Source organism: Rhea pennata, chromosome 3 (genome assembly GCF_028389875.1).
Source record: "Rhea pennata isolate bPtePen1 chromosome 3, bPtePen1.pri, whole genome shotgun sequence".
Taxonomy (NCBI): domain Eukaryota; kingdom Metazoa; phylum Chordata; class Aves; order Rheiformes; family Rheidae; genus Rhea; species Rhea pennata.
In genome coordinates, this window is record NC_084665.1 from 61383849 (window position 1) to 61397407 (window position 13559).

The 13559-nt window shown below is 37.8% G+C and overlaps 1 protein-coding gene across 2 annotated transcripts in view; it reads left to right on the forward strand.

The window, feature by feature from the left end:
• SNX9 (sorting nexin 9) overlaps nt 1-13559 on the forward strand; it is a 64698-nt gene that overhangs the window by 15069 nt on the left and 36070 nt on the right. For both annotated transcript variants that reach the window (XM_062572419.1, XM_062572420.1), the window contains exons 2-4: nt 3479-3565; nt 5998-6072; nt 7275-7397. In XM_062572419.1, coding sequence (XP_062428403.1) covers nt 3479-3565; nt 5998-6072; nt 7275-7397 — 285 coding nt within the window. The remainder of the gene's footprint in view (nt 1-3478; nt 3566-5997; nt 6073-7274; nt 7398-13559) is intronic.

A 13559-nucleotide genomic window follows, 5' to 3' on the forward strand; every position in this document is an offset into this window, starting at 1 on the left:
AGAAGTAAATATGATACATCATGGTCATTGCAGCACATCCATATTTTTACACCTGATGAGGGCTGCTAATATGTATAAATAGTTTGCTTTTGAATAAATTGTAGTGTTCAATCTGTGATTTTTTTTTCAGAATTTTATCTTTCATTTATTAGAGAGTCTCATTTTATAAATATTCAAAATGGCCATAGAACTTAGTTTTAATATCTGATGCATATCTTGTAGTGTGCAGGATCTAAAATCCTTTTCTGGTCACTTTTTTCTTCTCCATATCCACATACTGTTTTGCATAAATGGCAAGGATTTAACTCCAAGCTGTAACTACTATTTGAATGTAGTATCTGTGGCTAGTAAGTTGGAAAGAACACTTATTGCAGAAACAAACCATTTTCCTTTTTATGTGTTTTTTGAACTGATTGTCAAAAAAATTAAATAGGGCTGAGGCTGATGTCATTGCCTAAGAAAAGGCTAGTGGGACGGGGGAGGGAAGCAGTTTTTGTTTATTTTAATTGTTAACAATGTGCTTAAATGTAAGTGAGGAAACAACTGACATTTAGTCACTTAATTTTGCAAGTGTATTCACTTTGGAATTGGTTGAATTGATAATATGTTCCATTAAATCTCGAGAGTGTGAGGGTAGCATTGTGGCTTATTTGCCAGGACGTCTTAGGGGACTCATACCCAAAGTAGAGGAAATAGGCCAGAAGCACAAGTGAAAGCAAGAATGCCAGCAGAAAAATCTGGGAAGTGTTTTTGAGACATCAACATGTGGATCAGGTTACGGACGTACCTCAAATGCTTGAAGTTCTGTAACAATCCATATCTGTGACTGTGGCATCTGTGGATACCATTTCTGGTATTGCCAAACTTTCTTCTTCACAATTTCTCACACTATAGTAAGGCACCAATTACTGACCTTGTTTGTAGCTTTTTTGTCTTTGACTTACTAACAACTTTCGAAATAGGGGTTTGGAGCAGGCGAATGGCCAACCTCTGCTCTTCTAGCCTTATTAAATCCTACACGTCTCTTTTGGTCTTTCCTTCCCTGGAAGCTGAATACTTCCAAATTTGGGGGAATTACTTTTATCTTTGCAATACATCTGAAGAACTCTGTATGTGCACCTGATCTTTTAAGTTATTAGAAACAAATGTATTTTATGCCCCTGCTGCAGTCATTATTTTTGGATGTTTTGCTAGTTTTCCTAATGATAGTAAAATCTGCGCATGTTCTAGTGAAGTCTCTTCATTCCTGGGAATGAAAGCATGAAGTTGATATTATGCTGTACTTAACCAGGGAGGAACAACTTCTTGGAGAAGTCCATTTTCCTTGCAGCTCAGATGTCTAGCATCTGAGCTTTGTTAAATTGAGTTGCAGAAACAGGTCATGTAGCAGTAATCTGCTGGAAAAAATGGCACCGTCAACAATTTGTTTCCATTAGTGCTGGGGAGGAGAGGCCTATTTCCTACAGGAAGGAAAGCAGTTGGTGTAATTACTGAAAACAGTTTTCTTCTGTTTTTCTCTTTTTCATCTTTGCTTTGCAATAATCTATAATACAATCTGCAAGTGTGGAAAGCCTCAATTCCTGGAGAAAAGGTTTCATGGTAGGAGGCATTAAGTGCCTTGGAACACATGATTTTCTTCAGTGTTGTACTCTAGTAGCGAAGACCAAGTACTTGATTTGTTGTGCAGATGACTTATGATTAGCTTCAAGTCAGCTGCACTACAACATAAGGTTTTTATTTCCCCTCTCTGTGTGTATTTACACTCCAGTAAAGCATCTCTTAACCAGCAAGCGATATTTCCAAACTTAAAAAAGAAATTAAAATGTGGAGGAGGGAAGGATTTCTCTCTCTTTCTCTCTCTCTCTCTCTTTTGTTTTTTTATTTCTGGTTTTATATCGGGGCAAGGAGTATCTATGTGGGGATCATAACGACCTGCAGTTTTGAGATGGGCAAGGCTTGATGACAAATGTCTTTCGCTCTCTCTCCCCCCCCCCCTTGCATAACTTGTTACAGCAGAAATTTTTCTGTAATTTTCCTGCATATTCTTCATGGCAAAACAATTTCTAATTTTCTTTTTTCCCCTTCCCAGCCTACCCCTGACCTCCAAGTGCAAGAAGGACCTTATTGCTGTGTGCCTTGTCTGACGTTATCTTCCCATAGTGACGTTGTTATAGAATTGTTTCTCTTTCGCTCGCTCTCTTCTTCCCCCAACCACCTTCACTGCAGGAACAAGTAGTAGCAGCACCACCCCCCTTAATTACTTTTGGAGCAGGTGGTTAACTTGAAAACTTAAGGACATAAATAATACTTTTATTACTTATATTATTATTATAGTATTACTACATAATTATATAGTATTTTATTATTTATGTATTCTGCTAGGGCAATGAGTTTTATTTCAGGGGAAGAGAAGCACAGGTAAAGGGTATCTTGCGGCCTTGTTGGGACTCGAGCTTAAAATTTATTTATTATGCCACTCTATGGAAGGCTAAATCCTATTGATCCTAGACTTTCCTTTAAGATTGCAGGGCAAAATATATGCAGTTTTTTGTCAGGTACTCTTCTGCATCCATTTCAACAGATTATGAGAAAATAAACATAGGCACTCTGTATTTCCTGAGAGCCTTCTCTACTTTTAAATCAGTGATGGGACTTAATAGAAGGCAACAAAAGGATGGTTGAGAGTGTGAATTTGTACTGTGCTACAATTGCTTGTATAAAGAAGCAGAACTGTTACTTAAATCCTAGACAACTTAGTTGTGCTTCAAATGTAACAGCTTTCTTATATAGCATCATAGTAGTCGCTACCCAATGAAGCCATTTTGTCTAAACACTTAAATTGGGATATGTTTTTGCCACATCGTCTCCTCCTTCCCTTCCACCTCTCTCCAAATACCTAACAGGCCTATTCTCACTATTTGTTAGGCGTTTGTGTAGTCTATCCTGCAGGCAAAGAAGGTCTCAAAATGTGGTTTTACATTTCTAAATACAGCAGTGGTTACTTAAATCTGCAGTAACCTTTGATTTCCTTTTCTGAATTGCTTGCTTTATGAACTCCTTTACCTGAATTGAAGCTGGAACACGTCTTATAGAAGAATATATTAATTGAACTGTTTGCTGAAGTTAGAAGCATTTCCTTCTCCTCTCGAAGAAAGTTGCACAGGTAGTCATGAGGGCTCTGTAGAGAACAGCCAGTCTTAAACTGTGAAGCCTTCTGGAAAGTGTTGGTCATCTCTAACAAGCTCTGCTGGAGACTCTCACCTTGTAAAGTTTGTGTTAGTGCTCAGTTTGGAGTTCAAATGCAGAAAACATTAGCTTCCCACATGTTTTGTTGCTCTGTGTGCACTCAGCTTTTCCCGTACCTAGTACTATTTCTCCTCTTTAAGAATAAGAGTTGTTCAGATTGTGTCTCCATGCAATTTGCTTAAGAAGATGGAAGGCTTACTGTTCTTTTGTTTGTTTTTCCCTCCACGTATAGGCTCGTGTTATGTATGATTTTGCTGCTGAGCCTGGAAACAACGAGCTGACCGTCAGTGAGGGGGAGATCATCATAATTACCAACCCGGTAAGAAAAATGACAGGGAAGCAAGGCTTCGTGCAGTGTCCTGACTTGTTTCTAGCAATTAGAAGAAAAGAGGTGTTAGATGACATGGGAAGAAAGCACAGGCTACTCTCCCCTGACAAAGTAGCAAATAAATTAATACATAGAGTATTCTAGTAATGTTGTGGAAACAGATGTAATGAGCACAATGCTGAGGGGACAGGGCCATCTCCCAGCCTGTGCCTGCACGCTTCAGGATTCTTTGCTCAGCACTTCTCCCCCTCTAACTGGGGTCCTGCCAAGGCAGAGGAAGGAGCTGATGGTGGTGATACCTTTCACATCTGAATGTGGTATCCTTTTTTGCTTAGTTAATGGCCTGCATTTTGGGGGTGTATGTAATCTTTTGCATACTTGCCAGTTCTATTTAAATGATGATTCTAATGCATTGACTTGCTTCAGGGTTTTCAGAGTTTTTTTAAATTCTTGACTTTAGCATGGCAAGACACTGGTATGTTCAGAGAACTTACCACATCTGTTACTAAATCTGTGGTCCTTTCACAATTAAAGCAATATGCTTAAAGTGCAGCAGAGGAGTGGGGAAAGTACTAAGATGATGCTGTCAAGAAATTTTAAAATCAATAATACTCTTGAACACTGATACATGACATTAATTCGTGATGGGTGTGCTTTTATTTTGTAACAGTTTTACATTGATAACAAAAGAGTTTATTGAACTTCTGAATTTCCAGTAGTAATACGGTTCAGGTTTTCTTGTGTGCAAACAATTTAAATCTGGCATAAAGATTTTTTTTATTTAATCTGATTGTATAGGAAACTTAAGAAATTAGTTTAGTCTGTAGAACCCAAGTCTTTAAAGAGCATAATCACCCATAGTCCTGATCATTTAAGTTCCACTGACTTAAATATTAGAAGCAGATATTTAATGAAACCAGCACCCACCTGAAGAACAGAATGGTATGCTGCAGCAGAAGTAACACTTTGAATAAAGTTTATCAAGATTAAAGGGACAACAAAATTAACTAACTGCCCTATTGTACACAACAGATCAGTGCTTTAAAGTGAAGAAGTTTATTAATGTTGTTTTACATTTTAAGTAGGGCTAAACAAATAGCTTACCACTTTTAAGGTTGTTCTTACTAGTTCAAAAGGCCATATATTTAAAACAAGAACAACAAAAAGGTATTTATTTCATAACATCCATAATGAAACTGTGGGATAGATAGCCACAACGGCTCTTGATTTTTTTTTTTTTTTTTTTTTTTTTTTCCCCCCTCCTCCCCTCATTGTAGTAAGTTCAGGCAACAGTGGTTCAAGTTATGAGAGTCCATTGGTGCATATTGTAAAGTGCAATGGTGCAAATGTGGTTTATGGCTCAAAAAGTCATTACACTTGCAGATTAACCAAGCTTGTGTAGTTGTTCTGTGTTCTTGAATGTAAGCTTTTAGGTACATAAGAAAAATCAAACTGAAGTCTTATTCCAATAAGTTATTGACTTTACTGTTTGAAATAGTCAATTAATAAGCAGACTTCCCTTTGCTATGTAGAGGCTTATATAAAAATCTGAAGTGAAAGAATAAAAGTAGGCATAAACCAATACATCTATTACAAAGTAAATCAAGATATCCTGATGTTCAATAACTGTTTTGTCTAGCATATGTGGTTGCAATTCTCAGCTGTTAATTAGTTTGATACGTATGTGTTCAAGGAACAACTGGATTCCGGGCAGAACTGGCTTATTCCAGATAATATTGTTCTGAAATTGACTTTGCTTAATGTAAAATGCATGTCTGTGTTGCCTAAAGCAAGTAATAAGAGATTGCCCCATTGAGATTAAGGTTGCAATGTGTAAGGTCTTTCCAAACAAATAGCATGAGACCTACCGATGTGATTTGTACAAAAGACCTGGAGATATTCTTTCTTGTCTAGCATAGCCTCTCAACTTACTGTTTCTGTGGGTCACGGCTCCTGCTCACCAGCCACTGCTGCACCTTAAGCAAGTGAAGCAGCAGTTCTGCAGACATTACCAGTGACTTCGTTCCTTGAGTCTACTTTCTTTGTTGAATGAGGCCTTTGGAAACAGTAAACTAATAACTCTGTGTGTTTTTTATGCAATCTGTGCCCAAAGAATTGACTGTGGTTGCATAAATGATCAAAAGTGCTCAAAATCAAAGTTCTTTTCCTCATACTTGTTAAAACTGAAGTCCACAGTAGCCATGTGAAACATGCATGTGTCAGTGTTCTCTGTTTAAATGTGTCTCTGCTTCTTCAGCAGATTTAAGTGAATTTGTTTGTGGTCATACAGTCATAACTGTCTTTTAAACACTGCAATTTGCATTTGAAAGCAAGATGGTGCTTCCTCTAGAATTGTTTAAAGTATGCTATGGGATCCAGTGCCAAAACTACCATATTACTTTTTTTCTCCCCCTTTCTTTTAGGATGTTGGTGGAGGCTGGTTAGAAGGAAAAAACAGTCAAGGAGAGAGGGGACTTGTTCCAACAGATTATGTTGAAGTAAGTGACTGCAATGTGTTAAGTTCTAAGAAAGCAGAACTACTGAAAAAGCCATCCTGTGGTTTGCTAATCAGACTCTGTTGCTCAAACTTAAAACTTGCAATATTAAAGCTCAGAGTACTTAATCTCATTGAAACAACTGTAAGTGATTTTGGAGATCAGTGCAAACATCTCATTCAAAACGAGTGTGCATCTTAGTGAGTTCCCGAGAAATGCAAACGGACCTTGGCTATAGTGAACACTGTTAGCTGTGGATGTTGGCTACTCTGAATTTTGTTCTGGTTTGGGGTCTCTCATGATTCAATAACTGTTTTGTTTTCCTGTCAGAGGATGCAGATGTGAAAATGAAATGACTAATAAAAGTCTAAACTGATGATTTTGCTGTGGCTGAGTTGCCACATGCTCATAAATCTCTGGAGTGGAGCTCCAGTTCTGAGGTTCAGGATACAGTATCCCACCCCCGTCTTGTTCCTGGGGGCCAGTGCTGACTCCTCAGTGTGTGTTGGTTTGTTTAAAGACCAGTATTCCTGGGTGAGGAGGTGGAAATGAGTTGCTGAATGCAATTCTTGACCTCTAATTCATAGAGCTAGGTCATGCCTTCTAGCTGTGATTCCTGCAATCTCCTCATAAGGCTTGTTCCCTCCTTTTCCAGTACTGTGGTTTTTTTGGTTGTGTTTTGTTTGCTTTTCAAAGTGTATGGGACAGGAGAGTAGTGCTGCCTGGCACAGTCTTGTGGGTGGTGCTTTTTTGTTGTTGTCCTTTCTCTTTTTTTTTCTTCTCATTTTTTTTTTCTTTTCTCCTCTCTCCTTCAGTTAGTGTGAGCTCATGATCTGGTAGCTTTTTGGCTCCCCAAACTTGTCCTAAATGGATCATCACAATTTTCGAGCAGTTATATTAACATCCCTGTTAATCCACAGCAAATTTATGGATCGGTGTTCACTGCGACAGGTTTTCCATGTTGCACATAGTGCAAACCAATTCCATCTGTTGAGAAGGTAAATCCTTCACATTACCATACACCTTCTTCTAGAAGGTAAAATTGAATACGAGTTCAAAAATGGCATATATAACCCTTCATATGGAATTGTCATAGAATCTTAATGGCTAGTGACAAGCATGTTAGGATGATTATACAAGATAATCAGCACAATTTGATAAATGGAAGCATGGCAAATGTTTTATAATAACTTTTTCTATTTCAGATTATAAATGAAGGTGCAAAAGATGGAATTACTTGTGGTAACTCATTAGCTGACCAAGCCTTTTTTGATTCCCTCTCTTCAAATACAGCTCAGACCAACTCAGCTGCTAAGAGCAACAGTCAGGTATGTCTGCAGGTTTTTCAGGCACAGTAGATAATGAAGCAAGTTTCTGTGTGGCCTCTGGTCAGTTGAAGGAGTGATGGACTTTGATTTTGCTGGAAGCATTTGTTTTTCTTTGTATTTTCGTTCCTTTCTTTTTTTTTCTTTGTTCATAGCTTTTTGTCTGGTGTGTCAGTTTACTAAGTGTCTAATAGTAAGTATCTAGTTTCAGGTTAGGTATAGGAGGATATTTGTTATCTTAAACACAAGCTGTTTATTATGGTCTTCAGACTGCAGCATATCCCACATGCAAGAACACTTAAACACTTTAAAGACCAGAGGTCAAGAGAAGAACAAAAATTGCTTTTTCCAACAGCAGCATGTGGAGGGCTCACATGTTGAAAAGTGCTTTACTCATCATAGCAGCTGGAGAGGCATTCCCAATATGTGGAGCGCTTAAAAATCGGCTACTAGTTTTCTTAACTGTAATTTGCATTTCAGGACTTTGAGATGGACCAAGATCTCTCTTGAGTATATGTGATATATTTTTTTCTGTGACAGTGAATACAACAGTGCTTTTGCTGTGTAGTGTTTGGTTTATGCTTGCTTGTATTCAGCTGCCAGGAGTTATACAAGATTGCCTAGCTTCAAACTAGAAGATTGTAGCTGTGCTTCAGTGATAACATGTAGTTTGCATTGTTGCTGCTGTATAATAGAGAAGCTTGAGAGAGTGGAGTGGGGGGAGGCTTCCCGTGGTGCCTGTAAGTGCTTCATCATACTCCAGGCCAAGGCATGATATTAATGCGTCTTGTCTTTGGCTCCTGAACAGCTCTATCTGTGTGCTTATTCAGAACTGTAGACCTCACTGTGACTGTCCCATTGTTGATCAATAAATTGTGTGTGTGTGTGTATATACAGTATATATTATATACATATATATATGTATATATTTAGGATCAGCAGTTTATTGGCCCTATATATACTCAATTTGCAGTTTATTCATAACAAATATTGGAATACAGTCATATCATGTGAAAAGCTTGAATCTTCTGTATCAGTTCCTTATTCTTATCAGTCTTGCTCCTCTCCATTGTTCACCAATTCTGTGCGAAGCAATCAGGATAACAGGTGTACCATAGTGTACTGCAGCACAGTACTATAATGCTAATATTAATCCGAGCAAGAGAAGAAGAGTGTGCGCCTAGATGCAGCCAAGCCCTTGCGAGATCTGGGGGAAACTAGTAGAAATTGCTGCAGGCTCATAAGCATGTTTCCCATTCTCCCCCATATCAGGAACCACACTGTTGCATGGTCAGGATTTTGTCTCATGTATTCTGTTTTCTGCAGTTGTCCTGTAGTTGAACCAGTAGCTGTTATTTGGTTATATATTTTATAGAAAAGCAGCAGATCTTGATTTGAAGACTAGTTTCTTCAGCTTCTAATGTTTATCTGGTAGCTTGTTCCAGTGGCTTGTTGCTAATAAGAACTTGTGACTTAATTTGTATGTTGAGCAGTCTGGGTTCAGCTTCCAGCTGTCATGTCTTTTTCCACCAGATCAGAGGGTTCTCTGTGTATAGCATTTTCTCCTTGCAAAAATTCTGTGATTGATCATCTTCGTGATTTAAACAACAACAGAAGCACCTCAGCCTGTTTGCTTTCTTGATGCAAAGTAGTTTTCCTGCTCTCAACAAAGCTTGTTGTGACTTGTTTGTAAAACAGAGGTATTGGAGTTCCATGTGTTGCTCCTGTGTACCCCTTGTGAAATACAAAGGTTAAATGTTGCTGTTCTGGTGTACAGAAAACTGCTACACTGGAGGATTGCATTGGCTCTAGTCATAGTGTTGCATCAAGAGGCCGTACTGAGTTGCTAGTCTCCTGCAAGTATTAGCTTCTCATTAGTGCCGCTGCTTATAAGAATCCAATCTGCTTTGTGGGTATGACCTGTGTTCCTTGTCCCTAGATGTACTTGCATTTGATTCTGTTAACATTTATCATTCACCATGAGTTAAGTCAGGCACTTTAGACTTTTTCAGATGCAGAGTTGCAAGTGGTTGACTTAATGTTTTGAAGTGGCTTAACATCTGTAAATGATGCTTGTGTGATCAGGGCTATAGAGAGCATAGGAAAACCACGAATAAAATGTTAAAGTAGACAGACCTGGTGATGGAGGGGCAAAAGTAGTGGGAACTAAAATGTGTAGGCGTAGTGTGGTGTGCTGAGAACAGCATTCTTAAATGGCAATGTTTTATTCTATCCCTGTCTTAATATGCCCTGATAGATCTTGGAGGGAGACTGATTTTTGTTGAGTAGGAGTGCTGCTTGCAGTACAGGACCCTAATTTGTTACCATTCTCCCAGATCAGTTCCTATGCATGCTTCGCACTCTCTCAGAATAAATCTTCCTTCTTCTACCTACCTGCCTCTCAACTCCTTTACATTCCAGGTGTACTGGAGGCTGTTGATTTCCCAAGCTTTGACCCTATATTGGTTTTTTTTTTGTTTTTTTTTGTTTTTTTTTGTTTTTTTTGTTTTTTTTGTTTTTTTTGTTTTTTTTTTTAGGAAGGTATTTGATTTGTTGTTGTTGTTTAGGAAATCATCTCCTGAAAAAATAATTAATAAGCAATAACCTAAAGGCAGCTACTCTTTACTTCCTTTTCTTCAGTGAGAAGGACACAGTGACCACAGCGAGACTTTTGGTGGAGTGCCAAACCTAGCTTTGCCACAGATGCGAAGTGACAATACACAGGCAGCACAAATACACTTCCTAAAGAGAAGGGAAATCTTCTCCACTTCCTTCCTTAAGTTGTGTCCCAGCAATCAGCATTTTGGTAGAGCTGTCAGCTGTGCTTTTACAGGCTCCTACCCACATAGCCCGGAACAGGTAAATGTTTCAGAGCCGCCTGTAGAGGCATAAAATCAGTCATTCAGAGGAAGCAATGAAGTTAACTACAGTTTAGTCAGTTTTTCCCTTGTTTGTGTGACTTTTTAACACTCGAAATAGAGAAGAGGAAGAACAAACGGGAGAGTGTGATGTTAAATCGCAAATGTTATGGGCAGGTGTAACATCTGATCTTTTAAAAATATTAGTCAAAAAATAAGAGGCTGCAGCCCTGGCCCCACAGCAGAGCCAAGCAGTTTTGACCCTGTAGCTCTGGAGAAGGGAAACGAAAGGAATGGGAAATTCTTCTCTGTCAAACCATCGCTACTTGGCGTGGTGATGCAGGCCACTAATTTTAGACTGCCTTTTGGGCCAACGAACGAGTAAGTATTAACTCTCAGGTTTTTTGGTGGTTTGCTTTTTATTACTCATTGCAATTGCATATATACAGTTCAATAACTTACCCATAAACTATTTCATTATTAAAGTAACACTGGCAGTAATGGCACTGAAATGAATATAAAATATGGCATGTTAAACCAAATAAATATCTTGAAATACACTGAAGGGAAAAACTCTCATCTGTGATGCAAGATAACAGTGGTGCTTTCCCCTCTCCCTGCCACCTTGTGTTATTTCTCTGACATTTGAGTCACTTCCAGAGGCTGCAACAACAGCAGATATCCTGCTATTCACTTTTATTTAATAGTGCTTCTTTCTTACTCTAAGCAAGCAGGAGATTGCTAGCTTGATGGTATTCTGTTGGTAACTGGGGGGGGAGGGAGTAGGTAGTTGGAGTATATATGGAAATACAAACTTTGTCTAAGATTTACTTAGAGTAGTCTCCTTTAATTGTTTTGGGGGAACTTATGCTTAGGTAATCAAGAATAGTGCTTTTTGAGTCAAACGTGCTTCTGGTTTTTGCACATATTCCAGCTTCATAAACAACTATTTTAACACTAATGATCCACATCTGTTCTGAACCACAGCTTATGGTGACTTTTCATTTATCTAATTTAGTATATTTTAAAGACATGAACAAATATCATCCTACTGGACCTTTCCATAAAAAGAAAAAGTGTGTATCTGACTGACTACATTGGACCAAAGCTAAGCCTCTCAGTAACAGGCACTACCATTTTTAGCTGTACAGTAGTTTCATCAGTGGTACTTTAGTCATAAGGTACTTTAGTTACTTATAGATTGTGTAAGGTGTGTTTGCACATATGGTAAAAATGGCATAGACTTCAGCATACTATATATTTTAGTATGCAGATTTTTTCTCCCTTCTCCTTGTAGCTTAAAATCTAGATATTTTTTTGAAGAACAAAAGCCTGGTGTTAAATACAAAAGCAGAATGAAACTGAAAAAAATGAATGCTATCTATTTCAGGTTGAAAGTGATCACCTGTTACATTGACATAAGTAGTGTAAAGCCACATCTACCACTTTTAAGATTAAAAAAAAATACTTCTTACTAACCATAAGTTGCATTTGTAGAGGAATTCATTCCCTTTTCTTGATACTGATTATCTAATTATGGCTAAAACTACTCCTGTATATCTTCTGCAAGTTCTTGGGGGTATTTTGAATTGCAAATTTTTATTGGTTAATTCCAGTGTAACTTTAATAAACCTACACAGCAAGCATTTTCAGGTGGGCTGACCAGCAAGGGCCTGTGAGTAAGTACAAGAAGCTGCTAACAGAATCTTATTATGTTCATATTTTATTGCCCAGTGGTAAATGTGAAATCACTCAAGATAGTTTCTCTCTCAGTAAAAGAAGGAAAGCTGCTGCATAGTCTGTTTATTTACATATTCTTCAACAACTAGCTTACATATAGAATATCTTTGACTTCAGAAGACTGGGACTTGTGAAAACTCCTAGTTTGGTGTGCAGGAGCTGAGACTACTCATAAGATACCTGGTGTGTACACATAAGGCGCTGAACATGTGCAAGGAGAAAGCTAAGAAAACTATTCTAGAGCTTTACTTTCTTTCCCTTCTGCTAGTTGCAGCTTAATGCTGGAAAAACAAATTGTAGTTGTTAAATTTGTATATCTGCCCTCCTCTGCACTTCCTGGAAATATAAACTGCAGTAAATATGAAGACTGAAGAAAATAAGTATAGCGCTTGTAATGCAAAATGCACTATTCCACTTCTGTGGAAGATATGACTTGCATCAATTACTGCAATCCTGCAACAGTGTTCCTGTTCTTTGTCATCATTACCTACCTGTACTAAGATAGAAGTATTGTCTTGGGACATGCATGACTCATATTTGATTGGATCCAGTCTGTCTTGTTAAACTCGTATGCTAAAATACCTTATCATAAAATATATATAGGGAGGCTCACCATGGAAGTTGCAATAATTTTAACTGTTTATGGATTTAAAAAATTCTTTTCTCTATAACTCTGCATAAATACATATTGTAAAATATATAATTATTATAGAATTAAATGTAAAGTTACTCTGTGTGTAAATAATCTCTTTATTGGCACAGTAAAAAGATGTCTAAATAGAAATGCAAGCAAAACTAGTTGTGGGTGAAACTGTTTTTCAGAAGGCACAAAAATACTTGAAATGTTTTATTTTGGCTTGCTGCTTTCATGATTAGGAACTTCCGGTTCTTGTTACAGATAATGACAATATAACATCCCCCATTCTTAAGTTTAGCCTGAGAACAATTCTTTTTTTTCCACATCTAAGTCACAAAATTGCATTCAGACCTGTAAAAGGAATTTGTGACCAACTCCTGTTTAACAAAAATTCCAGGCAATCAGTGCTGTAAAATACTGGAAACAGACTTGCTCGCTTTGAAATGTGTTGCATTCATATATTTATTTGAAACAAAATAACATCCAAAAAAAGGCTTTTGACTGGTTGTACCAATTCAAATTGCAGAACTGTCTTTATATATATAAAATATATAATGTGTGTCCGTCCTAATGGAATGCAAAAGCTCAGGTGACAGGCAGCAAGTTGTTAAACTGCAGTATTTCTATCACTCTTCATAATGCTCTTGTAGCCTCAGGCAAAATCTGACTACTTTGGTAGTATTTTGCAATTTACAGTGCTTCTGCGCTTTCTCTTACAGCTTTGTTTTCATTTGCCTTCTTGTTTTATGAGTTATATCGTGGTCTAGTAGTTTGCCATTGACCAGTTATTACCAGAATATTTTTATTTGGTGATGGTGACAGTCTTGTCAGCTTTTGTATGAGTGTTCCCACTTGCATGCGTACTTACAGTGACCTGAGACATATGGTATTCATATGTTGCACTCTTTTCCACCCACCCAACCCACAGCA